This window comes from Lissotriton vulgaris, unplaced genomic scaffold (genome assembly GCF_964263255.1).
Source record: "Lissotriton vulgaris unplaced genomic scaffold, aLisVul1.2 SCAFFOLD_1797, whole genome shotgun sequence".
NCBI lineage: Eukaryota > Metazoa > Chordata > Amphibia > Caudata > Salamandridae > Lissotriton > Lissotriton vulgaris.
This window is the reverse complement of record NW_028244737.1, coordinates 297,757-325,579: the sequence shown is the minus strand read 5'-3', so window position 1 is coordinate 325,579 and position 27,823 is coordinate 297,757. Positions and strand designations below refer to the sequence as shown.

Genomic DNA, 27,823 nt, shown 5'->3' with positions numbered 1-27,823 from the left:
TTAGGAACTGGATTGGCTGTTATGGGAACCGGAAGTATTTCGTTTACAAGCAATGGTGATGACTTGTGCGCGGAAAAATTGATAACGGAAAACCGACGAAGCGCTGGATTTATCAACAGGCTCTACAGGTAGCGGTCAGTGATCATCAAAGATGACCATTTTCCTCTAATTTTTGTGACCCTCGATTTTTAGTTGTTTCGTTTTCGTTTTTGAGCCCCTCCGGTATCGGTATTTGGGCTGAAGGATAGTTGAACTCGGTATTTGTAAATATGTTGTCCTGCATTTCGCCCACTACAAATGCCGCATTCTTTTCATGTTTATTTTGAGTTTCTACAAATATTCTTCCACTTACTACGGAGCACTGGGTGAAAGCCAGAACATGGCGAGTTAGAGCCCAATCGGTTAGAGGTGATTCCGGTCGTATATTTGTCATACAACTGTCATTCCTCGAGGCATGGGTTTCATTTAGAAGCACATAGAACGTTTTCCTGAAAATATTTTAGTGTTGGTCCTTCCTGAGGCTTGAGCCCAAGCGAATTAGCCAACACATCGATCCTTTGTTGAGGTTATAATGCCTATGGGAGGTAGAGCCTTCTCCTACCTGACAGCTAACCATTGGGATACGCTCCCACAAAACTTCAGGTCCTGCAGGGATCTAATCAATTTAAAAAAACTGCTGAAGACATGGTTCTTTTCAACTCATTTCCTCTTGCCCTTTCTCCTCGTATAGCGCCGAGAGATCCTTTCGGGGATGATTCGTATGCGCTCTATAAATCCATAAATATAAATATAATATATATGTTACAGTGTTTTAGGTTCTTCTTTTTCTCATGATTCCAAACCATATGAGGTTATCTCAGGTCTAAGGTTTTTGTGAAAAACAAGATTTCATGACATTGCCCTCTGACTGACGTGTCTTCTGTTACCTGCCAGTTGATTCGCTTAGATCCATGCATTAGTTACACTTCCATTTAGCTTGAAATCAGCAGGCCGACAAATTCTCTACAGTGTTAAAATGGACAGCTCGCCATCTGGGATGTTTAATCCGATTTTAGTATCTCTTTGGGACAACTACTGCAAGCGCAGATTAAGGCTGCCAAGTTTCGAAGCGCCATTACTCATTTCATTATCCTGCTGCTTGTATCCAAGTGTCTAGCACCGACTGTACTCGCAGACTGTCTGGCTATATAAAAGATCCTCTTCCAAAGCGGTGCCCTACTGTAGTACGGTAACGCTGCACCCTTCAAACCAATCTTTAAGCAAGCTTTGGTAAAGCCAATAGGTCCGGCCTTTGGGACGACCTGTTGGTTTTTTCACTTCCACTTAGCTATTTTCTTAATTAGTATAGCTAAATAGGAAAAACACCTATTGTCTTAATCTGTAGGTGAGTGCATCACAAAATGAAGCATCTTTTGTAATTCGAATCAGCAAGTATAAAGAGCAAACACATATTTTTTTTTTTAGGCGGGTTGGGGAGCAACATAAGGCAAAAGCGGGCAGGGGAAAGCCACATGTGGGCTGGTGGCAACTGAAGCAACATGGGGTTGAAAGCAAGAGAAAAGGTTTTGTGAGGGGGAAAATTAGATTTTAACAGCCTGTTAGGCAAAAAAATGTGGATTTTATTAAGGACACAGAGGCTAATATTATGCAAATATCCTTTATTGCCACAGCTCAGCAGTAACAATTGAATAACGTATAACTTCAATGAACATTCCAATGACAAACAAAGTCCCTCATGCCCAGTCATCTTCCTTCTTTGTTCAACTGCGAAGAAAAAAGTTCAACATGTAGAGATCAGGAATTCCAGTTTTACAACTCGTGGTCCGGAGGGAAGTAAATTCTTATTCTGAGAAAAGAATAGATTTCCGTAATATCTTCCTTAAACAATGTAAAAAAGACACGGTGGGATTGAGTTCAGAAAAAAAGTGGTGGGATAATATTAGCCTCAGTGTCCTTAATAGAATCCAGATTTTTTGCCCAGCAGGCTGTTAAAAATCTAAATTTTATGGCATGACACGGAGGCCATATTATGCAAGTTTAAAGTGCATTGAGAACATTATCAATCATATTTGAGATTGGTCTAAAATATCAATTCTTAAACATAGTATCATTTGACCAGTCTTCTGCCCTAAGTATTTCTTGCAGCCCCCACCCAGAAAATATGCTTTGGAAGCTGAAGCACCTCTAGAGTGTGTGCTCCGAAAATAGAGGTATGCACACCGCTTTCATACATGACTTCCCTAACCCATCTGGCCAAGGTTGGTGATGAAACTCCCTTATGAGGAGATCTATAGGAAATTAGTAATTGACTCTCATTCTGTCTCAAACCTTTTGTTCTTTTCTCATACTTTTTAAAACTTTTAACAGAGTCTTTCATTCCGAGGAAAGAAAGGATAAAAAATAGAAGAAGACATAGTTTTTTTTTCCTAAGGTAAAAACAATCACCCTCTGGTTGAAAGGCGCTGCTTGAAATATCTAGAGCTTTGACATCAGAAGTTCTTCTGAAAGAAACTAGACATAACAAAACGTTAAGTTTAAGTGAGATGCTTTTTAAAGAGGGGGAAGAATTCTCTCCCCATGAGGATAGGGTACGAAGTACAAGTGTAACGTCCCAAAATGCGGCATATTTAGCGGTTGGAGGGTTAAGAACTCTCATACTTCTCATTATCTTTTTGGTTAGCAAATTCTGACCGACAGAATGCCAATAACTAAGGAGTGGCCTGCAGAAATAGCGGATCTATAGACATTAACAGTTCTGGAAGGTAGGCCTGAAGTAAAAAGTTCTGATAGGTAGTTAATGACATGCACTAAATTAACTGAAACTGGATCATAATCTCGTTGAAAACACCAGCGAACCCATTTGTTCCACGCCAGTCGATATGCTTTTCTTGTTCCGCATGCCCATGACTCAGAATGGAGTCTGAAAGCATTTGATGAAAGCCCTGGGATTCGCCATTGTCTCCTGAAATCTTCCATGCCGTCAGAGTTAGAAGACCCTGTTCTACGAGGGGGGTACATTTCCCCTTATGGACCCATGAGTATTTCTCTGAACAAAGGGATTAAGATTGGGAACTCTATGCTAATTTCCAAGATTATTGGAAACCAGGCTTGGGATCTCCAAAGGGGAGTTATCACAACTATGTTTTCTCTCTAGAATCTGGCGTGAAGGAGAAGGTGAGGAAGCATTGCAAAAGGCGTGAAGGCATTTGGAGCTAAATCGTTCCAATCTTGAAGGAAAGCGTCCACTTTTTGAGCCTGAGGGTCTGGTCTCCAACTGAAGAAGTCCTTCAGTTGAGTGTTCAACTGGTCCGCAAATAGATCCGTCCTGAAGGGACCCCATCTGGATTGGATAGTCAAGAAAACTTGTCTATCTAGTCTCCAATTGCTAGAGTCCTTGAAATTCCTGGAAAACCAGTCTGCTACACCATTGTTCAACCCAGGTATGTGTTCCGCTGTAACTGATATTCCTTTGCTCAAACAGTATTCCCAAAAGCCCTTTGCTAGGTCTGATAAGACTTTGGAGTGGGGGCCGCCTAGTTTGTTGACATATCGAACTGCTAATGCGTTGTCCATGCGTAACGTTACACAACATTTCACTGAGGAGTGTGGCTCAATGGTTAGAGCGGCAGACCCTGATGCAGAGTTCTGGCCCAGGACCAGGGTTCAATTCCCGCCTCAGAGGGTCTTGGGCTCAATTTCCTCGGACCTGACAATTCTCGCCTCGGTGCCTATTCTAATCATGGGCCCCACGCTGCAACTCTGGGCAATAGCTTGCTTAACCTCCACACCGGCCCCAACAGTGCTAGGATGCCTGGCTTCATCCTGGGGGTGCCCAGGAGTGGACACTTCACAGGGAAAGCTAGGAAGGGTTCCACAGCGGTATGAGTAATAGCGCCAGGAAACCGCTTGGTGGCAGTGCGCTCTACAAATACCTTGACATTTACATTTTTACATTTTGCTGACTTCTCGGTGAAACAGCGAATTGCAAATGAACCTGCCAGTAATTCTAAGCAGTTGATGTAAAACTTCTTCTCTTGGGGTGTCCAGCGACCCACTGTTGTGGAGTTCCCACTTCTCGCTCCCCATCCTTCCAAACTCGCATCTGATTCTATTGTTATGTTTGGTTCCTCTCCAAAAATCGCTCTGCCATGCCATGCCTCTGCATTCTTCATCCACCAAAGGAGTTTGCTCCTTGACTCTTGATCTAAAGAGATCATTTGGGAGTATGATTGACTTGATCTTAGCGCTCTTGCCTTTAGCCTTTATAGTGCTCGATTAGTGTAGGGGTCCCGGAAAGATAGATTGAATCGTGGAGGATAGAAGACCCAATATCCTTGCCAGGATTCTCAGGGGAAAGGTCTTTTTTACGAGTGTCTTCCTTAGTTCCATCCTCACCTTTCTTACCTTTTCTGCCGGTAATTTCAGTTCTGTTTTTTATCATATCTACCATGAAGCCCAAAAACTTTGTTTGTTGGCTTGGTATTATACAAGATTTTTTTCTTGTTAATGACAAAACCTAGGTGTTCTAGAAGTCGTATTGTGAGTTCCGTGTGAAGAGAAACAGTCTTTTTTGATTGGGCCATTAATAGGATATCGTCTAGGTATATGATTAGTCTCACTCGCCTTTCCCTGAGCCAAGCAGTGACGGGACCCAGAACCTTGGAGAAGCACCAAGAGGCTTATGATAGTCCGAAAGGGAGACTGCAAAATTGGTATAATTTTCCTTCCCATGTGAATTGGAGAAATTATGACGAGGTTCCCAAATCGGGATTGTCAGGTAGGCGTCTTACAAGTCCAATCTCGCCAGCTAGTCTCTCTTTCTTAAAATGTCCCTTAAAAGGTGTATTCCCTCCATTTTGAAGTGATGGTAAATTACCCAGTGGTTTAAGTCTTTTACGTTTGACAGGTCTCTGTTCTTTGTTTTTCTTCTCTACCAGTAAGATGTTGCTGAGGAAGCCTAATTCTGTTCCCTCGATAATTGCCCCTTTCTTTAGTAAATCTTTTACCTCTTGAGATCTGTCTTTGCATGAGACGGTAATCTCTCGAGGGGGCTTGTTAAGATGGGGATATCGATCATGTAACCCTTCACAGAATACAATGATGAGGAGCAACATAAGGCAAAAGAGGGTAGGGGAAAGCCACATGTGGGCTGGTGGCAACTGAAGCAACATGGGGTTTAAAGCAAGAGAAAAGGTTTGGTGAGGGGGAAAACTGGTGAAGTGGTGAGCAATGTAGAGGGCAGGGGCGAAAAGCAAATTGGCGAGAGGGCAACATGGAGCTGGTCGGGGTAGAAGCACACGGTTTTTGGTTGCAAATAAAGGCGAGCTCATTTTTGATGTGTGGTAGGGAGAAGTTCACAGGTGAGAGCAGCAGGGGAAGAGACGCACATTTGGGAGGCTGATGGAAAACTTGAGTGCATAAAAAAGAAAAAAGTAGTAACAGGAAAAAGTGAGTTGTCTAAGGACACAGTAATGCGTCCATGTTCCAGGGGGAAGACAAACACAAGAAAACTAAAGAAATCCCACACGCTAAGGAATAGGAAAGTATATGAGTGACAATGATGCCAACCAGTGTAAATAATGGGTGGGCTTAAAGGCCACTGTAAGCTAACTCTACGTCTCCGATCTTGCGACAGACCACGCATGCAAGACATAAAAACAGGATCTTGGAGCCCACTGTTTGAGGAGTACCTCTCCATCTTTGGCTCTCATTTCATGTAATCGATGACTCAAAAATGAGTTGTATTCTAATTAAAATAAAAGCGCAGGCTAATGAACTTAGTGTTCCAATGTAGCTAAAAAGTGATGGTTGGAATGCCTGAATGAGTCTGAGCTTCTGGTAATTGCTTGGACCAGTATTTAAGTTTATCTGCTATTTGCCAACCATTTCGCCTCCTAAAGGAACACGCTGTATTTAAATCACTGTTGGTCCTTCTCCAGTAGAAATAGTCCATCCCGAATTGCCAAATCACAAAGATGGACTGGAATATGGCCCTGAGTGATATCCAGAAGCTGAGATTATTTCAAGCATTCCTTTTATTGCTTTGGTGTTTTGTCATATTTGAGGTCTGGGTGCCTGTGACATAGAATCAGCAACACTCCTGTTATTCGATAACATCCTCTGTATTTTTGTGAAGGCCATCATTGCCTTCTCAACTTAATGGATTATATGACAGTATTTGACATTATTGATGTCCAGATCTGCTTCGCACTTGTGAAATAAAAATAGTTTAGTCAATCTGTGATTCCAGTCCAGTGCCATCTGGCGTACCTTGGTTCTGTGTAATGGCACCTATTCTGTTCAATATTTACGTTGATTTAGCTGAAGAACATAAAAATCTGGGCATATTGTGTCACCAGAACACTGATGGCACCCAAATTTATCAATGAGCTCTGAATCAAATTCCGTTCTCAGACCTGCACTGCAAGTCTTCTTCAAATTTAGCTGAAACAGCAGACCTATTTGGCTTGAGGTCTTTTAGAATACTAGCATTAATTTGAAATCTGATGTCTGCAAAATGCCAGTGCCACAATGAGCATATTTAAGCCATAGATGAATCTGCAATTCATAAACACCAGAAGCTTAAACACTTACAAGCTGTACTATTTGCGAAAGACTTAAAATTAGCAGTGGATGCTCTTGTAATTTCCTTTCTTGATTACTGTTTGGCCCTTTTCACCTGACTTCCACAAAATATGCGGACCCTGCTTAGAGCAATCCTAGATTCTGAACATATTACCTTAGCCCTTCCTTTACTGAAGTGCCTTCCCAATGACGTGCATGCATTGTGATAACTGCATGCCTCTTCTGCGAAGCCCTGTATTTTGTATTCACAGTCATGCTTGGACTACTTTGTACCTCATGTTTAAAGAAGTGGCATAGAAGGGTCACCTCTTTATCCTGCACACAGACAACGATCCAATAGATGCAGCAGCTGGCTCCTCACACCTCGTAAAGGGAGTACACTAGATTCTGGTCCTCGCTGGACCTCGCTCCCTCCAACACTACTCCTCCTCACAGGCCCAGTGATCTTTGCAAGTGGGCAGGCAATGGTGCTCCAGGGCAGGTGGTCTTGGATTTTCTGAGTGATGTCCCCTCACCCAGCGGGGGTCCTAGCAGGCCTTGCCCCCAGCCCTGGTCACAGGCAGAAGTCTTGTAGAGCTTCTCCTCCTCACACAGGTAATCTGGCTGCATGAGGTCTCAAGCTCCCCTTCTTCTAGTCCATTTACTGACACCACCTGTGATTTAGTCTAAGTCTTTGAAGTTCATGTTGGGGGGTCCGCTTCCTTTTGAAGTTCCCACTACCTCTTTATAGCAGTTTGTCACAGCAGGAGCAACTCGAAAGCTGATACCACCACAACACAGACCATGGGAGTGAATACAATTTCCACCTCAACATCAGCTAAAGTGATATTTGTATCAAAAGATTAGCCTAGGGCCTCAGCCCTATGCTTTTTCAGCCACATCTCCTTCCTAAGATGGGCCCCTTGGTTCTTCTATGTGACCTCTCTGAATCAGATATCAACCTTTGAAGAGTAGGGGAGAAGCCTGCCCCCCCCTCTCTCCAGGGTGTCCTATTCAGCTTACAGGACTGCAGCAATACACACATTGGTCTAGTGGGATTCCTCTTCCTCCTTCCCATGTTTCAACCTGCAGTTCTGGGTCTCCCAAAATGGAACCCAGAGTCCACCAAGTATTGTACGATGTACAGTCACGTATACACTCAGCACATGCATTTAACAACCTACACTGTATATTTCATGTTCTGTACAACTCGCATGGTTTAATAATTTTACTTCTTGTACATGCACTGCACAGCAGCACACCCATCATGTATTGTACCACTACAGGCACACATACGCCCAGCACATACATTTTAACATGCATATACTGAATTTTCCCTGTATTGAACCCTTCCCAGGCACACATACACCCTGTACAAATGCATCATTCATGCTATGTGCAGCACTCCATTCACATCAACCCGATGTAGACCAAGGGGTGAATTAAGCCCACTGCAGCAGAACTGTGAATGAGGGAATCTGTGGGCCTAACTCCAGTGACCCAGTTGAAAGAGGACTTGCTCACTACATCTGATATCACATTCCAGACTCTTGCTTAATCAGTGGAGAAGGGTTGATCTTCATATCCACAGTGAAAGATTTCTTTATCGGAAGAAGAAATTGGTTACCCAAACGTAAGGCCTTTTTGTCTGTACCATTTAAAAGTTGAGGCCAAAAAATTGAAATACCAAAATGAATAGTTACATAAAGAATGTCTTAGCAGACCAATTGCAACCTGAGTAAGTTAAGGATCCCAATTCCAGGATACTCATTGAACTGAGATAATCGTACAGGCACCAGAAGGAGGTGAAGCAAACACAGTGTCAGGCATGAGTGCCTAACAATATTTACACAAAGTGCAGCTTGCAGAATGTAAGGGATGGGGGAAGCAGGAAATGGAAGAAAGCAATTAACTATACTGCTAGATCAAGACAGAATTAAATACTAAATGGAGTCTGTGGTTTGTAGTGAGAACTATTCAACATTGACACATTAGGAAGAGTGGGATCCCGGAGAGTGCATGTCATTAAACGGATCGGTTTAGTAAATATATCTTCAGAGCAAAAAAAAAAAAATCAAATAAGAGGGCCAGTTTCACATAGATTTTTGAGCTTGTAAATTTGAGTGCAAATGGATGGGCATGTTGCCGCTAAGCGTTAATTAAAAGGTGATGTAGCAATCATAAATCTGTTTGTGTCACAAAATATTACTCCTCAACAATGTAATATCAGTAGAGTAAATTCCACAGAAGGAGTGGAAAGTGGGAAATGGATAGCATGTTCAAAATAAACAATTTGAACTCCCACAAACATATCAGTTTAAGGCAATGAACACGTTTTGCCAACCAACTTCCACCCTAAGAAAGGGTGAGAGGTTTACGATTGGCAAGTAGTGGAGTAAAAACATTTTTTCAGGGTAGGAAGAAGAATGGAACTCCTATACTTTTTGTGGTGTGGGAAAGGATTTTTTCCACTGGGAAAATATATTTCCTTTTGTCAAATGAAATTGGGGGATTACTAAATTATTTTCACAAGCACTGTTGGTATTTTCATAAGATTAAGGAGCATTCTCTGAGAATTGTCAATAAACTAAATTTGAATCTAAAATATTTACGCTTTTTGTCATTTTTATTGTGGAAGTACTGCTTGCAGTGTAAGCGGATCTTCAGCTACTATACTGCTTTATAGCACTCGCTCTAACAGTAAAAGCTTTCCTTTAATAAACCATATACATAAAGGAACACCTTGTATGCATGTCTTGCTGTAAGAGCTGAGGGTGTATTTCTCTTGCCTATAAAGTGCTACACAGAGCCTGTGGCTTTGTTCAGTGGGAGGGTGCAGCATACTTGTCCAGTGAGCAAAATGAAAATGACGACTTGTCCCTGACCTCAATCATTATGGCCATGTTGTCGGGCTATAAAGAATTCCACGCCCCTGAATGGCATTCTATTCTTGCTTTTTCTGCAGGATTGCTTTTCTGGTTTATTCCTCCTCCTCTGCTCAAATAACGTCTTTTTGATGTGGGGATACTCTTCTGGCTTGCCTCTGCCCCCAATTTTTAGGTCTGGAAAACGGTTTTACTTTTCTTCTACCTCCCATTAAAAAACGTGTGTGCACACACACACACACGTTACAATGCCGTTATAGTTAAGTGGAAATGACAGTTTTTAAACCTAACGTTTGAAGCTTCGGGAAAAAAAAAACGAGTCACCAGTTAAGTTAACTATAGAAACTATAACTTGCGCCCCTCAATGCACAGCATTGTCATCAATGACATAATTTCAGTTGTCAGCGATGTCATAGAATATGTCATGAGTGTTGTAATATGTGAGCTTATATGCAGTGTACGGCAAGGCATGGAAGCCAGAGACGACCCCCCCCCCCCCCCACCCCACCGGCAGCAATAGTTGCAAATCTTGGGTAAAAAAACATTAATAGGGCATGTTTATCATCATTTTATTAGGTCTCGCTACAGCCAGCTCATGCGCTGCTCTGGCAGGACATTTAGTAGCTGCTTTAAAAGTGCTACCATGCCGGCCACCAGCTTACTATTACGCGCACAGGCGCGCGTGACGTGCACAGCATTTTTTCCCGTCGCGTGTGCACCACTCGCGTCACTACTCGTGGTTTATTAAAATTTCATTTTTGCACGCACACAACTCCCGGCCGGGTTGCGCAGCCAATGCTTGTTTTGGTTTATCACTTGAGCCAGACCGGAAGTGCATGAGCTGCAAAATGTCCTCTTACTCATTCTCCAAGAAGCCCACTTTCTCTGAGAGCACATTTAGGGGCATTCAAGCTAAGCCTTCCTCATAACAAACGGCGCTTGTACTTCAGCCGATTAATATGCAACCACTTGTCAGCACCAACTTATCCGAATGTTAAACACCAGGCATACAAAGGACCCGGGGGTCAGTTTTGTACACACGCAGGAGGAACAAGCTTCCCCTGACTGCAATGTCGCGATGAAGAGGCCACACTTTGAAAGCGCGCCAGACACTATTTCATCCGTTTGTCTTCGCAGCCTCGTCCTAGCCCATGGGTGTGATCTCTTCATGCAGTACGTCTATAAACTGGAAGAGTGCGGTGGTGTAAGCCCGGTGCAGCTGCCATGTGATAAATGGACGAGGTGCCAACATCTCTTGAGGGATTTTTGTAAGAACACTGCAAGTGGCAGGGCACCAAAAAGATGGATGGCTCTTCACGTTAATGACTGCGGACATGTCTTGGAGCAGCAGTGTTTATCAGTAAGTCATTGTAAGTTTCACGGCCCCTCTTACGCTCTAGTTTTCCAATTTTCTGGAAGCCAGCCGGGTCGCTCGCGTCTTTGACGGAGGCTCCTGCCTGGACCAGATGTTGGACCGGCGGCGGTCGGGCAGCATCGCTCATGCAAGTTTTATGGCCGACTCTTAGAGTTGTGTCCTCCTCGGAGAGGCACTGACAGATCGAGGCAGCTTGCTTTATTACCAGTGGGGGAATATAAAAATTAAATCGGCATGCATGTGGACCGGATCTGAGGCGGTGGCAGAGTAATGGACGAATCTGCTGTTGTTGTGCCTAAAAGCCTTTGGACTCACTTTCAGAGCATCCATCTGTCTGAGGAATGATTGGGATTGCTTTCAGAGCCTCGCCATATCTGATTCCTTCTGGTTTCTCCCACTCAACGTCAGCACACGCTTTATGTGCACTCTTCTTTTTCCCTTCCTTGATGGCTGAATGAACTTGGCCCAGCCTGCACTTCCTCTGCAGCATGCACCCCTTTCATCTCTTGTATTTTGTAAGGCGAATTACAGTAGCACTACAGCATGACAAAATGGTGGGTCATTTTTGTAGTTAAACCCTTCCTTGCATATTCCGGTTTGCGTCAGAATCCGCCCAGCATGCCCTATGGTGATGTCATTGGCTGTATCCTCCCACCCCACTAATGCCCCCTGCATACCTCGGTACAATGACTTTACTCGTTAGCGACAGGATTTTTTTACCCACTATAGATAGAAGGTGAATGGAATCCAGATGGGTAATACAATAGACAATGTGCACTCTTTTCTGACCTCTGACCCATAAATTATGCGTCACAACAGCAGGAAATGCTCGAAGATGAAGATGGCCTCGTGCTCTGACTCCTTGCTATTTTACGTGCACACGAGCGATAGCCCCTCAAGGCTAACCAATCTGGCAACTAACTATATCTCGACACAAATGTAGCTCAGTTGTTTAGTCTGCTTTTTCTGTGCTCCACAAGCATTGCTGTAGCGTCCCACCTATTCATGGTGCTAAGTATGACCCATGAACAACCTCAGCGCCCCAAATTGAAAGACTGGAACCTGCACGGACTGTTGCTGTCATAGGTTGTTTTTCTGCACGGAGAGACTGTGACATATATACTTCATTTTTGTTACACTTCATGTTTGTGTAGGCTTTTATATGTTCATTCGCCCTAGGGCTGTAGCTGCTATGACTTTTCGACTGCCAGTCACCTGCCTTCCAACAAAGCATTAGTAACACGTGCAAAGGTCCTTTAAACAAGTAAGAATTGGTTTTCAAAGGCACATCCCATGTGAATAGTTTTATTTAAAGCATGATTGTCACTGTGAGAATTGTTAAACATCATGGCCCAATATGTCCATCTATTTTTCTGACATGGAATTAAAATTAAGCTCCTCAAATTATGCATTTTCTCTAAATTAATGTATAAACCCTGTCCCCCCTCCCATATACCATCATGATCTCCTAGGCTTTGTAGCAGTCAAGAGCCCCCCCCCCCCCCATGCTAAAGCTCTAAATTTAAAATAAATATCCTGCATTATTGTGGTTTGTTGGGAAATAACAACCTACTTAAATAAAGTAGAAAATGGGTGCACCTGCACAGTTAATAGAACAGCTTTGGAATAGCTAATAAGTCTAGCTTTTGGGACCTTATATGTATTTAGTTATGCAGCACAATATCCTTGGTGCAATAACATCAACTGTTGCATGGCTAAAAACGTATAAGGTCCCAGAGGCGAGACCTATTGGCTATGCCAGTGCTTGTTTTTCTTCATAGCGTTGAGCTGAGTGGGTGCTGCAATATGGATGACAGACACGAGTGGGAGTGGCAGGTACACTATTATTGTGTATGTGGGTTTGGCTGGCTGTATCAGGATGGCCAAACTGAGATGGGCACCAAAGCTGTACTCGAGCTGCGTTGCTTGGTTGGAGACAGCGGGCACCGTCTCTCAGTCACTCTGGGAGTGCAAATTCAGGCCGTTCAGGCCACTCCTTAAGCTGCTCTCCTGCCTGAGAGCCGCGTTGGGATTGGCCACAGGACTGTCTGAGAGCCTGTGCCTACAGTGAAGCCAGAAGAGCGGCAATGCAGCGGGCATTTATTATTCTTTTATTGTTTTGTTCATCTCTCTCCCCTTTGACCCGACACCAGCTGCAAATGGTGCGTTATAGTTAATCATAACTGGTAAATTTCAGTGTTTGTTGTGGTGTTTTTTATTTTATTTTTTTGCAAACACTCTGTTGTACCCTGATAAGAAGCTCTTTAGGTTCTTTTGCAGGAAGTAGCATGAATCTGTAACATTATTGTTATTCCCTTTTTTGTGTGTTTATGTTCTGCCTAGTAAAACTGTTCCTATGAAGCTCAGATGTCATGACTTTCTGTGATGTGTACTTCAAGTGTTGTTTGAGAAGCTCCCCCTCAACCCAGTCTGTTAATTCTGTTTACAACTGTTATTCACTTTTACGAGCTAAATCCAAATAGAATGTTGCTATTGAGGTCTAGAGTCAGTGTGTCATAACCCACCAGTACTGCTTCACAAGAAACCCCTTGGCATGACTGGAAGCAGAGGAGTCTCTAACAGTAAGTAAGTAAGTAAATTTATTATGTATAGTTATTTAAAACCGGTACATTCGTGGCCGACCGGGCAGCGAGATGGCCGCTTAGGCAGCGAGCTCCGCTGCCCGCAACATAAATCCTGTTTCAATCCTGCCTGCTCCCGCTCGCACAAACTCGGAGACGACACGATATGACACCGGATGATCTGGGGCATGATTGACGGCAACTCCGGTGTTCTGGCAGAATCGGGAACCCGTCTTGGACTCCTCATTGCCCGGGCCGTGGCGGAGTCGGGCTGCGAGCGGAGGTGCTGGAGGTCGGCGCCGGCTATTGTTACTAACTGAGGACGTGGCTGTGCGGGCCTGGACGCTTGCCAGACGGAACTGCGGGGGACAACACAGAACCTGCGCTGGTGGAGGTGGGGTAAGAGCGCTGTCCCAGCCACGGCTGAAATACATGAAGGATCCCACGTTGCGAGCCGCACGACTTTATCTTGTTTTCAACCCTGCTGGTGTGGATCGGCAGGGTGGAGGGCCGCCATATTGGGAAGGGCACAGCACCACCTTTGACCCCTTGCATGCTGATGACGGAGCGGTTCCGTCATCAGCTACGGGTGAGCTGTGCTGATGACGGAACCGTTCCGTCATGACTCCGCCCGCGCAAGACGGAGTCAGCATGGGCGGGGAATTCCCGCCGCACGCAAGGGGTTAATGTCGGAATTGGGGCAGATCTGTGTACCCTGCTTTCCAGAAGTCAGTGCAGTGGAGGTTGCTGATTTTACACGCGCTTGGAGGGTCAACCACTAAAACAGACTCCCGTGTCACACAGCGCCACTTTTGCCTGCGCCTCACACAGGGTGATCAGAGACTGGGTGATCTGTGCATGTTCATGGTGGCTATGGCGGCTTGCCCCTATTTATTGGAGATGGTGACGGCCCCTGCCTTGTGGATCTAACACGGTTCTTATACCAGCTAGAATTGACCGGGCTTCTGATGTCGTTTTGAGTGAGGAGCTACATCCCGAGAGACGGAGATTGGCCCAGATACACACGATGGAGCCCACGGTTCGAGACCTCTTTGTTGCTCTTGGCTCCCTCCATGCTGCCTGGGTGGGAGGAGCCAGAGTGCTTGGACTAAAACTGGATGCCATTGTTGCCCCTCCGACGGGTGGGAGCCTCGATGGTCCTCGGATGATTAGTGCCGCCCGGGGTTTACTGTTGCACATCTACAGATGGTTAATTGTGGGGCCCCGTCAGATGTGGAAGATGGGTTCCGTATGGCCGATCACATGAGTAGTGCAGGGGGGCCTGGAACTACACTGCAGGCGCAACATTTCTACAGAACAGTGCCTTTGCCCATTCGAGTTGCACCGCCTTTGCACCCGGCTGATGTGGCTTCCTGTCCTTTATTGCCCTGGCGGTGTCGTGATTTGGGAGGATGGCTTGGAACCTTGTTGCTGAACTCAGACGTTTGTTGGTTGTGTTTTGATGGGTCCCTGTTGCAGGAGTCCCACATGGGGTTGGCTTTGCCTTGCTTTCCTGCTGACTCTGATCATTGGAAATTGTACTGTAGGGCGAATGTTCGGTTGACACGCACCAACGGGCGTATTGAAGTGGGGCAGGGTTGAATTTTTCCAGATGATGTGGGACGGATTCCCCGGCCAGCTACTGAGAGGGAGTTGCTTTAATGTTCTGTCTTTATAATGCCACATTCGTTTGTCAATTCGTGGACCTATCTGTACTCGATTTTGTGTTGCTTAGTGCGAGCGGGGCGGGGGAAGGCAGGGGTCTGGTTTTAATGGCTCCCCTCCGTTTTCTCCCCTTCTTTGGGACTCATTTTCGGGGTGACAGGCACGCTGGTAGGGGGGTGGGCCGTAGCCTCTTCAGACGTGCAGGGTGGGGGGTTGGGAGGGATGGGGTTCTTGGTTTGGTATATTCCTTATTTCTATGGCCTTCTTTCTCTGGTTAAAGTCTCTTTTCTCTATATTTCGGGTTTTCGTTTCAAGGGCGACAGGCACGCTGTCAGGGGGGGGGGGTAGGCCGTAGCCTCTGCAGGGGTGCAGGGTGGGGGGTTGGGGGATGGGTTTATTGCTTCTTTCTTCCTTGGTTACTATGGGCCTTTTCTCCTTCTTTTTCCTCTTTTTCTCTCTTGTTTCTTTACTTCTTTCTTTCTTCTGGGTCAATATGCTGGGTCAGTGTGGTGCCTCTTGTTGTCTTCGCTTATTGCGGTACTGTGGGAGGTACTAGGGTCGTTCTACATTCTTGGGGTTGGTGATGACTGGTGCGATATGGATATAGGTACCTTTTATCCGGTTCAATGTTTCAGCATCGGTATTTTGAATACTCGCTGTGCTACCATTCTGATGTACGTATTGCCCACTCGGTGTTTTTGATCAATGATATAGCATCTGATCCTTTATATTTTAAAAATTTTTAAATGAACCTTATTTACTCCTGCATCTCAGAAGTCCGATATGTTTTCAGTGTAATTTGGAATGCTTGCTATTTTATATCGAGGTACTGCTGAGTCGCCATATAACTTGCGTATGTGCTCTAAATTGACGTCGAGGCCGGCCGGATGGTTGTAGGCCCGTAACTGTCTGCTGATATTGCACAATAAAGGTTTAAAAAAAAAATGTACATTCACTACATTTAAAACAATTTCTTAAAATATAATAAAAAATATAGTCTGTGTAATCGTCTTTGTCAAAAGGCATGCGGTGGGAGACCGAGGGTAGTTGTCGGGCAGGGTTCCTTGAGCCAGGGCAGGCTAGACTTTTGTGGCCCAAGGTTCATCCATTAGGTCCCAGAGCCAGGAGTTGCTGCCAGTTGTAGATTTTGCAGGCTTTGCTCTATTGTGGTCAGATATTTGACATATCTACAGTTCAGTTTTGTATTTGCAGGGTTCAAGCATGCAAGCACAGCTTGCCTTCGCGTGCTGGTCCCTATCTGCTTGAGCTGGTCCCTTAATAGCTGTCGACGAACTTGTCGGAACTCTTCACAGAGACAGGTCATATGTAGTATGTCTCCGGTTGCTAGATTGCAGAGCGGACAGACCTCGTGGCCATTGCTCCTGAGCCATGGTGGTTGATGCTCTCTGCTGGGCAGGATCCCTAATCTATATTTCAAAAACTTCAGTTTTGTAATTTTTGGATAGCCCTGGCTGAAGTAAGATTGTGGGATCAGAGATTTGTACGTGTTTAAGGTCATCCACGCATGGTTTCTTTTTGCAAAGGCGGCCTTGTCCTCTATTAAGGAAATAGTTTTTACATTTTTCCAAACCACTTTTTTAAAGGGGTTATGCCCTAATAGCATGTCCCAGAGTGCGGTTGCCTTGACAGCCCCCAAAGCTGCCTGTTATGTTAAGGGGGTGCTTATAAAGCGCACTGTCACCGTGAGTTTCCTGGCGCTGATTGGATGCTGAAAGAAGCAGAGGGGCTTTAGCTAGATTGTGGAAAAAGCCAGGTTTTTAGTGATTTACGGAATTGGATGCCTTCAAGTAGGAGCGTGCCTGAGATTCATCCCTGCTTTGTTTGTCTTGCCACAGCATCGCGTTTAAGGTGTCTTTGAAGGCTGAGCGGAGTTTGTGGCAGCAGATAATGAAAGCTCCTTGTCTTGCAAGGTCTTGTTTTTTTAAGCCAAACTCAAGCCTTATTTGGGCAGGCGAGGTGTAGGATGGAAGTGAGAACAAAGTTCTATATGCTTTTACCTGGATGTTGTCTAGGTTCCTGGAGTCTCTTCCTCGTAGTGCCTCGCTGCCATAGGAAATTGAAGGGAGCAGTTTGGCCTGGATGACTTTTAAATATGGTGTTAGAGTCGGCCCGATAGTTGATTTGCTACATTTTTCAACGTGATCGCAATCGAGGCTCCTCTTGTTTTGGTTTCCTCCATCTGCCGGGCAAATGAGCCTTCGGTGTCAAAGATAAGTCCCAAGTATTTATATTCTCGTGAAGACTCTATTTTTTGGCCACCCACATTCCAGGGCTTCTGATGTTTATTCCTGGTATTGATCGACATCGTACGCGTTTTATTTAAGTTGATGTTTAGGTTGTTTTCCTTTGCGTAACTGTGCATTTCAATTAACAAATTCTGGAGGCCAATATGTGTGTGGCTTAAAAGCACCACGTCATCCGCGTATAATAGATTGCTTAGGGATTTTCCTCCCAGCCTCGGAGAGTGGGAGTTGCATGTGTCAAGTCGGCCTGATAGATCTGCCATAAACAGATTGAACAAGGTCGGGGCCAACACGCACCCTTGTTTTAGCCCTTTGGTCGTACGAACCTTGGAAGACAGATGGGTCCCACTTCCCAACTTCACCTGCACCCAGGTATCATGGTGAAGTAACTTCAGCATATTAAGAAGTGATTGTCTCTAACAGATTTCCAGAGCCCGGTGAGGGAATGTTGCTTTGTGTTCTTAATATGACCATAGCCAAGTTGTGGCAAGACTTGCTTTACAGAGGAGATTGTCTTCTTGTGTGAAGGATGTGCGAAGTGCCCGAGTGAAAAGTTTCCAGGGAGGAAAGTCCTTTGGTTTTTAAGAGGTATGGAACTAAATGGTCACCTGAGATTTTCCTTATATATTCACTATATTTTTTTGGTGAAAAACTTGCCGTTGAGGTGCTGACAACTGGTGCCCATCCAGAGCAGAGTATGAATTGTGTGAAACTGAGGCACTGAGCGGTATAGCATGCCCACTGTGGACATTGCATACATTTACAGTGTTACTGAATTGTCTATCCTCTGAGTGAAACATGGTCTGGGTAAAATTGTCTTCAAAGTTGTGATAAAGGCAGCTGTCTGTCTCCCTCTCTTCCCCAAAGATGGACCAGGAACTATTGTGATGAGCAAATGACAATATTCTGTTCATTGGAGCATTGTCCACAGAATATGCTGCTAGAACTGATAAATAGTAGTCTGTCTTCAACAAATTCTTATAGAGGTGTCTGCGGCTTCTATAGTGGTGGTAGGTTAATCGTGTTGCTTTATCATGAAGTCCGGTGATGTGGCCAAATAGGGAAACCTCTAAGCAGTAAAATAAAAAACCTATCACAGTCTCCTGATCTGTAATATTTACAGCGAAAGTTTCACAGTGCCCGCCTTCTGCAGCGCTTTAGGAGAAGCAGCTATTGTGCTGGCATTCATTCCAGAGGCACCTGGAGCTGCTATAGGGGGAAGAGATTGGAGGAGTTGTCTCAGTGTATTTTATGAATGGATTAAGGCCAGCAATTTTCACATGTTCTCGTGCGAATTTCATGTTGTAGGAGAAACATTTCATAGTCTACCTTGACAATCTCTGTGGCTTTCTTGGGAGTCATTTAATGTGCAATGTAGTTTTTGCGCTCTTGAATTATAAGCCTCTAAATGCAGTTTCCTTCTTTTTCTTCCTGTATTATGTAAGACATGTCGGGACTACTGACCCCCCCCCCCCACTACCCTTCCCCCCCCCCCCCCCCCCCCCCCCCCGGCTGTCGCAGTGGAACTAGTTAGTTTGCCTTTAGTGACGTAGGGCCTGTCCTGCTATGGCTCTGGAAAACGCACCAAGTGCAACCCATTTGAATATTGAGGGCAAGCAGTCACAGGCTTCTCGGGGAGGAAATGTGTGGTGTAGGAGCTCAGAACTCAATAGTCAAATATACAGAATAGCTATCCAGCCCGGTGTTTTTACAAAAGAAAGTTCTTCTTCATCTCACAAAAGTAGTAAAAACAAAAAAAAATTAATACAGGGGAGTGATGCTGATTTGAATTCTCCCTTGGAGTTATCCACCCACGAATTGCCCTCAGGCAATTGCCACCACTCCTCCCTGGGTGACCCTTAATAAGTTTACCCGCACACCCTCAAGCAATTGCAGCAAAAGCATGAATCTACTTCTTGCGTTTTTTCAATGGCCCATAAGTCAAAAGCACCCTCTGTTCATGTTTCAACAGTTCTTAACTCTTGATGTGAATAATCTCTGTTGTGATGAGTAACAAGTTAGTCTTTCATGCTTAAACCGGCGCTGATCTAGTGACCGTGCTGTCCTGCAGATAAAGAATCATGGTGATTGAAGGCTGTCTTGGGGACTACTGATGAGACTAGGCACAGCTGCACTTGGGTGCTCACAGCCCTTAGCTAAGGTCAGTAGTGGCCCTGGTGCTTGTGTGCAGGTGCAGGCCTAGCTGCTGACGCCCATCTTGTCAAGGAAAGGACCTAAACCTAACTGGGATACTCGTATGAAGCCGCAATAGGTACAAGCCCCAACTGGGCGGTCAGTCAATACACGAGTTAAAGCCCCAGTTGGGCCAGTGCAGTCAACACAGCTGTTGCTTCCTTGATTGAGTTGAAGTAGTCACCACAGCAGTTGCAGCCAGGATTGGGTCCGCACACTCACCAAAGCACTTCAAGCCCCAAATGTGCCGACGCAGTTACCAAAGCAGTTGCAGCCATGATAAGGCCTTTATAGTTACTGCTCCCACCAAGGCCCTTCTGAGAGACTGGGTGGGCACTGCAGCAGAGGTCACTCGTGATTTGCTTTCCTCAGTGGACGTTCTCTCCGTGGACATCAGTCCTGGGAACATGCTGATCTGCTACTCATAGACAGTGTTCCTCCTGAAGGGAAAGGCAGACTTATATCCTCATTCAGCCAGCAGGCTTCTAGGCACTAGGTAGACTCTCCGCCCTTCCAACAGAAAGAGTTTAATTCCTACTTGTATATACAACTTCTGGACATGTGATGTGGATCCACTGTTCCAAACATCTGACCTGTTTTGGGATGGTTCTCTTTTACTGTATTTTTGCCAGGGTGCACGCCAGACAGCATTTGTGTAGACCGAGGCTTCTTCCAGCAGGTAGCACTGCAATTGTCGGTAAACTGGAGCACCCGCAACACTGGTACAATGAAATATAAGGTTTCTGCACCTAGCTGTCATCAGCCTCTCTGAAGCATTAATTGGGGATTGACAAAGAGAGGCCCGATTTAGAAATTTCCTCACCTAGCACCACAAAAATTAGAGTCCCAAACTTTACCCCTTCCATAAACCAAATGGCAGGATGAACTAATCAGCAGCCCCTTGCTAACCACAATGTTTGTGGAATTTCCAAAGGTAGCCCTGTCTTCATCCTACTCACTTCAGTCTATGACTCTCTACTCTCCAGCCACTGAAGTGCTGGCAATAGACTTTCACTGTCTGGAGAAGTTGTCCTCGTCCTCCATGACATACAAGAGGCGCTCACAATGGACAGCACTGACTTCAGAGCTAAGATTTACGCTGAGTCCGACTTCTGCACATGTGCTACATGCACTCATACACACAGGAGGATGGTGTAACGTTCTGGGTATTCACACAACAGTGGAATTTTACACGAGAGGCGCAAGTACGCTGCACTCTGTGCCTAGAATAAAATGGTCTAGTCACACTATTGTAAAACCATGGTATACTGCCACCACGAATTCATGAGCTTTGCCAAGATCAGGGACAGTGGCTCTGGGTCCACTATAAGGGTAAACTTTGGTGATATGACTTGTCTTGGACTTTGCATAGCTGACGACAGGCCTAGACCTCTGCGCACACACTTAGGTTAAGGTGATAGGGCTAACATAAGCCAAATACACAGCAATGCAGACTCTCAGGGCACGGTAATGTGCCATATAACATATAGGGGACATTTTTGTACTAAAAATTGAGAAAATAAAAAGGGATTTGCAGCAATGCTGTCCTATCTACTTTAATTCATTTTGATTTTCCCGTGTTTTTATTTTTTATTTTTAAGAAGGTATTACGAGCAGTGCAGGTGGCAAAATGCATGTCTGCAAAAAAGATGCTGGCCAAAGTGTCCCCTCTCTGAGTATGGGCTTATCTACCCCACCTATTCTCGTGTTCCCCTCTCACCCGTATGCTTCTGCCACAAATAGGTCTCATTACATCCCCTACCAATACCACGTATGCCATTACAACAGGGGTATTACTAATCGATGTCAATGACCATGCCATTACATCACAAACTTTTACCACGAGTATGCCTTTACCACGCATGCCATTACAACGCAGAAGCATGCGTTGTAAAGGTATACTCATGGTAAAAGTTTGAAAGGTAAGTTACTCTATGCTGCCCTACCCTAAACCCTAATATAGTAGCCCTGCACAACCCTCCTCGGCCCCCAGTCCTCTCCCTACGTTTACATTACCAAGCACGACACCCCGACTCTACCCTAAACCCTACACTACTACCCTACACTATACAAACACCACAACACTACCGTAAACCCTGAAACACTACAGCAGCACGACCAGACTCTAGTCCGGTCCCTACACTCAAACACTACCCTGCACGACCCCTCAACACTACCCTAAACACTAAAATACTACCCTACACAAACACCACAACACTACCCCAACACTACTCTTAACCTTAAAAATTTAACCCCCACCCCTTGCCCAATCCCCCTTACCTCTCTCTCCCCGTGGTTACTCTCTCCTGGTTCCTGCGCCTTCTGAGCGGCAGTGCACATCGCAGGAAACTGAAGAGCCTCAGTTTCTCACAACGATGTGGCTCGCTATTACATCGCATGCATTGTAAAAGTGCATGCAATGTAATGGTTTGCGTAGTAATGGATACGCGTTGTAACGCATGCGATGTAATAACATGCGGGGAAACAGCCGTGTTGTAATGGATGTTTCCCTTCTGCCACTGCACTTAACGTTGTTCGTTTGTGTTTGTTCTCTCCCTCTTGTTGCTCCTCTCCTACCTATACTCCATGTTGCTTCACCACCTGCCCCCTTCCCAACCTGTTTGCATGGATGGTGGAGGTGTATGCAGGCCTAAAAATTATGCAGCCTTTTTTTGGTTTTGTTTTTTGGCACGGTCGTTGCTTGTTTTTATTTTGTTATTTTTTTGCAAAACGTTTTTGTCTTTAAAAAGCACAAACCGCAATAGTAATCCCTGGTACTGGAGGGAGGTATGTTGACGTGCAGTTGTTCTCCATGGGAAAGGGCATAATGAAGTGGGTGGAATTAAAATGTCAATGATGCCCTGTTTGGGTTCCGGAGTAGCGTACTACTCGCTGAAAAGCGATTCCACACTTAATCGGGGGTAACATGGACTGGGAAAAGGATGTGGTCTAACAGGTAGGGCGGTTGATCTCAAATCTGGGCAACCAGTTTAAAGTGTCTGCAAGGACGCTCAACATCTGTGATTCTGGGCAAATCACTTAATCTCACCTTGCCTAACAAAAATGAATGTGTCCTTGTGTAACGCAACTGGTGCTCGTGTAAAGTGCTCCAATACTTTTGGGTCAAGCTTGCGCCATATAAAATCCTGAAAAAATAAATAAATGCAAACCCTTCCATCTTCTAACCCTCCACTATCCTTTTCAATCCAAATAAGACTAACCTGTCCACTGCTCAAATTAATGTAATATTTCGCTATTTAATTCACCGGTTCTCCAGAGTAGCATGCTACTCGCTAAAAAGCGCTTCAACGCCTCGTCAGGGTTAGTAAGTGCCATATAAATGCAATTTCAATAATCAATCAAAAGATGGACTGTCTGAAATGCCTTGCAAGTATGCTGTTACATATAGTGTTTGTACATTGAAAAGGTTAAGCTAATACAGTGTCCTGCACCACCACACTTTCACACTGAAAAATAGGTTAAAACCTTGCTTGGGATGCAGAAAGAAACTTCTCATTTGACGCACATAAGAGACTGACCTTTAAGCCTCAAAGGGATCCATACTGTGATGCGCATATTTGATGAATTTGCGGAACTCTCGGGTCTGCGTGTGAACAGGCAGAAGACCTATGTGTTCCCACTGCAGCCCAGGCGTCCGCGGGATTTCCCACCTGGCCTAGAATGGTCACCAGTCTCTAGATACCTAGGGATACGGATTTATCATTCACAAACTGACCTTTTTGATGGCAATCTGGGGGGGGGGGGGGTCTGAGATCCTCTGGATGAATGTGGCCTTCTGGCTTATGCCCAAACTTCCGGTCCTGGCTGGGATAGGGCTGTCCAAGATGGTCATACTGCCGCGCCCTTTGTATTATTTTGTCAACCTGCCAGTTGTGGTGCCCAAACAGTGGTTCAAAACTCTCGATGGTATATTGCGAGATTTGGTGTGGGATGTTGGCCGAAATAGTGTTGCTGCAGACCATGTGACTCCCGTTGGCGAGCGGGGGGCTGGGGGTCCCGGATTTCGAGGGTTACTACCTGGCGGCCCAGCTCCAGTGGCTAGCTAGATGGTTGGATGGGAGAGACCTATCTACGTCATCGCTTACCCCAGAGGCTCTGCGCCTCTCCCCCACCCCTGCCCCTTGTGGGAGTACAGATATAGAACCTTCACCTTTATTTCTTCCATGGCGCTTACTGTGTCAATTGAGTTTAAAAAAGCATTGGCGTAGTGAGTATGTCCAATGTACTAAAGAAACAGGTATTCGCAAATGCAGTTTGCAGGCATAAGCACATTAAAGCCAGGCCTATTGGTTTTGTCTGTGTGTTTGAGAATCATCTCTGAATGAGTGTATGTGGAAAACTCGCATACTTTAAGTAAACATTTAAAATTGATGTAAGGGTTTACATTTGTAAGAATGAGTAGAGGTTTACATTCAGTTTTTTTTTAAAATTGGGCAAAACCTTTATTTTCTCCAAATGGAGTACAGAAATCCATATCTGCTTGTAACAAAATATTTTTGTGAGCCTTATTTTTAGTGCTGCATTAAAAAGAACGTTGTATATGAAGCATTATACAGTGGCGGGTCTGCTCACTATTATTTTTTCATTTTTCAGTGCGTTAATTTCAATTGGACATGATGATCCACGGTTTTAAAAGCAGCAAGCAGGATTTCACCTTTGGACCCTGGAAAGTGACTGCAGAGAAGACACACATAATGAAATCCGCTGATGTTGAAAAGCTGGCTGAGGAAATGCACATGCCCTGCCTTCCTGAGATGATGTTTGGGGACAACGTCTTAAGACTTAAACACGAAAACGGCTTTGGAATTGAGTTCAATGCCATTGATGCGCTTAAATGTGTCAACAAGAATCAAGGTATGCTAAAAGTGGCTTGTGCCGAAGAGTGGCAGGAAAGTAGGTCTGAATCAGAGCACTCCAAAGAAATTGTGAAACCCTACGACTGGACATACACCACAGACTACAAGGGAACGTTACTGGGGGATACAGTGACGTTCAGCGTCGTCCCTACAGCAGAGCGCATAGATACTGAAAAATTAAAAGCTAGAGAGCAGATAATATTTTTCGAAGAAGTTCTTCTGTTTGAAGATGAGCTCCACGACCATGGAGTTTCTAGCCTCAGTGTGAAGATTCGTGTAATGCCCTCCAGCCTTTTCTTGCTCCTGAGATTCTTTCTCCGTATCGACGGTGTTCTCATCAGGATGAATGACACACGTTTGTACTATGATACCTCTAAGAACTTCATGCTAAGGGAATATACATCCAAAGAAAGCAAAATAAGCAGCCTGAGTAACGTGCCGCCTCCGTTGTTCACGGAGCCCAATGAGATCGCCCAGTTTTTACCCACATCAGAGACTATTTTTGAAAAACTGGAATTTCCACAGCTTTTAGATTCCAAACCAGATGCTTTGCTGGAAAGCTCGAGCCCTCAACCACAGCAGTGCTGACATTTTGGTCTGTAGGGGTTTGAACACCATGACTCATTCTCATGTAACCTGTGTCACAGACCTTTCATGGTTGATTTCACGGATGTCTATATTAGCCCAATGCAAAGTGATTTTAAAAGCTTCTAGTAGGAAGATTTCTTTAGTCTTTCTGCAGAAACTGTAAATATTTAGTGTGGGCATTAATGGTTCTTAAAGTGGAGCTCTACCTGGTAAACCGTATAAAGCATATGAAATACCCTTTTTTATAAAACAAGTGCAGTAACTTTTCTCCTACCAAAAATTGTAAACCATTTCCATTCAGTCTTGAGAATCTGTCTCCCTTTTACGTAATGTTTTGTAGAAACTAAGATCTGCCTAAACGCACTGAAAAGAGGTATACCTTCTCACTCTGCTTGGAACTAAGATTATTTTCTGTCATTCTGCTTTTTGTGCCTTAACGTTGTGTTTTTAACCAATGTTGTGCTTGAAAATAGATAAACAGACGAATGCTGTCCAAGTTTTTTAAAGCAGTATAGGTTATTCTTTGAGATGGTAAGATGAAAGTTGAGGCATGCTACTAAGATGTCCCCTATTATTGTTAGTCAAACGTTACACGTCAATAATCCGCACCCCTGAAATGGTCGTTGACAAGAAGACTGTATTCCAAAAGAAGCACAGTGCTGAGTTTTTGATGCATGATATTCTGTGTTGCACAGTATTTGAAACACCTTAGGATACATTCCTTTATTGTAATATATGGATGTATTCATTATGACACAGTGCCAATCTCGACAAATCCAATGGAATTAATACCAGACTAGTGTTTTTGCTTTCTTTCTAACAATCCAACAGTAGCTTGTTGAAGCCAGTTATTTTCTTTCTAATGTGTTGTACTTAAGATTCTGAAAATTATGTAGTGTCCATTTGCAGCTCTGCGGCCACCATTGCTTTCAGCAGAAGAAATATAACCTATTCACATGATGGCCTGCCTATACCTTATACCCCTACAGAGGGGTATTTCCATAACATTTGGTGACGGGCTGTCTGGGTTGCCACCAATTATATTGACTTCTTATTTGCTCAAACTTAAATGTGTCAACACTTTGAATGAGGGCATAAGCCTCCCTGCCCAGCCATCATTTAGTGCAGTGATTAAGTGCTTATTTACAACTTAACAAAATGTTAATGGTTTCACGTTGTCCGGGTCCTGGCTCTTTAACAAGTCTCAGTTTAAGCATGAAAAAGACTGTCATTTCATTTGCCTTTACTGTGTGCAAGCTTGCATCCTATAACGATTACTTTTTCGTAGACGGCCACAAAATATTTTGACTTTGTTGTAGCAAATATGGTCAGATACGCAGAAATAACATCCCAGTACATTAGAATCTACACGTCATGCTGCTGAGGTAACCTTCAAAGTTGTTTTTAAGGATTATCATGGTTTGAGGAGAGGCCGATCAGTATATATATTTTACTGTAGGCCTTGCGCTTCACAGCCGATTCTGTTGTGATCTGGAGATGCAAGAAAGTGAGGATGTTCATGAAATAAAAAGTTAATGAAAGCTTATGTTTCATGGCCTTATTTTAATTGATAGTACGTTTTATTTTATTAGTGGTGTTGTGAAGCGTGGATGGCCTCGGACAACCTGCCCTTTTTGTTTAATAATACTCCAGGATTGAGGCTGCAGGAGGCTTAAATGCTTCATTTGAATTCAAGTGTCATATGGCTTACACTTTCTCACGTAAAACTGTGGTTTTGTTGGACAGCTTAAATGTTGGACTGGTGCGAGACTGATTATGAGCACCCCTCTGGATATGTTGGCTTATAGTCCTGCTAGCTCACAGTACACCATCCGTACCCCTATCCTTGTAGGGTAGCAAATGGATGTGCTGCCTCAGAACATGACAACCCTGACTCTCCAAGGAACTTGTGATAACCGATCTAGAACTCTTTCACTCCTTTACTTATGCATACCCAAAGAGATACACAAGAAATACAGAGAACGCAGTTCAATTTTTATTGAAGCATTGTGATTCTTGAGTAAAATACTTACCCTGCAATGATTAATAGAAGAAAACAGAATAATGTGATTAACATTACGAGACTGGTGAAGAAGATGAACACTGTAACCATTTTGTTGACTACTGAAAACTATTCTTGCATACAAGTACTGTAATATAGTGTACTCCTACCTAGCGTATTCTACCCTATCATGTCTAAGGTGAGTGGGACTGCCAAATCCCTATCGGAGATCTAACTCCCTTTTACTGTGGGTAAGTGTCAGCAAGCTGCCTGTCTTGGTGTAGAGTTGGACAGCATCCCTCATATGAGGCGAGGAATTAAACATTTTCTAGCAATCATGACTGAAAGTTTCAATTCTATTAAGGACGCAGAGGTGAGGATTATGCTTTACTTTCTTTATTCCTTTTTCCAGCAGACTTCAACATTAATCAAGAAAACTAACATTCCCATAAAGCATGTAGTAACGGTCATCTACAATCCACCAATAGACAGTCCTCGTGGTCCCCAAGGGCATGTGCTTCCTCCGTGACTTCCTCTTTCTTGTCTGCGACCATTTTATCCTAGAGTCCTGCTAGTCTGTCTTGTTACCCTCCACAGCTGGAAGAAGTGGAAAAAACTACTAATTACTCCTACTTCAAGGGAAACCTCAAGGAAATCACCACCAGACATGATAAAATCGTATCACAGCACAGCATGAACATTAATAGAAACATACATTATACATCCCCCCCTCCCCCACTCTAGGGATGACAAACTAGAGAACTAAATAGTAGTCCAAAGCACATACTTATACCATATGACCTTGTAGCACCTTTGGGTTCATATTCC

The 27,823-nt window shown here is 44.3% G+C and overlaps 1 protein-coding gene across 2 annotated transcripts; it reads left to right on the top strand.

The window, feature by feature from the left end:
- TIPRL (TOR signaling pathway regulator) lies at positions 1–26,534 on the top strand. 2 transcript variants are annotated; one of them, XM_086948888.1, is made up of 2 exons: positions 1–128; positions 24,143–26,534. In XM_086948888.1, the coding sequence occupies exon 2, from the start codon at positions 24,163–24,165 to the stop codon at positions 24,991–24,993; it is 831 nt and encodes a 276-aa protein (XP_086805014.1). In that variant the 5' UTR covers positions 1–128; positions 24,143–24,162; the 3' UTR covers positions 24,994–26,534. The 2 variants fall into 2 exon arrangements, with proteins under 2 accessions (XP_086805014.1, XP_086805015.1); XM_086948889.1 differs by having other exon boundaries at positions 24–134.
- Positions 26,535–27,823: the final 1,289 nt, after the last annotated feature.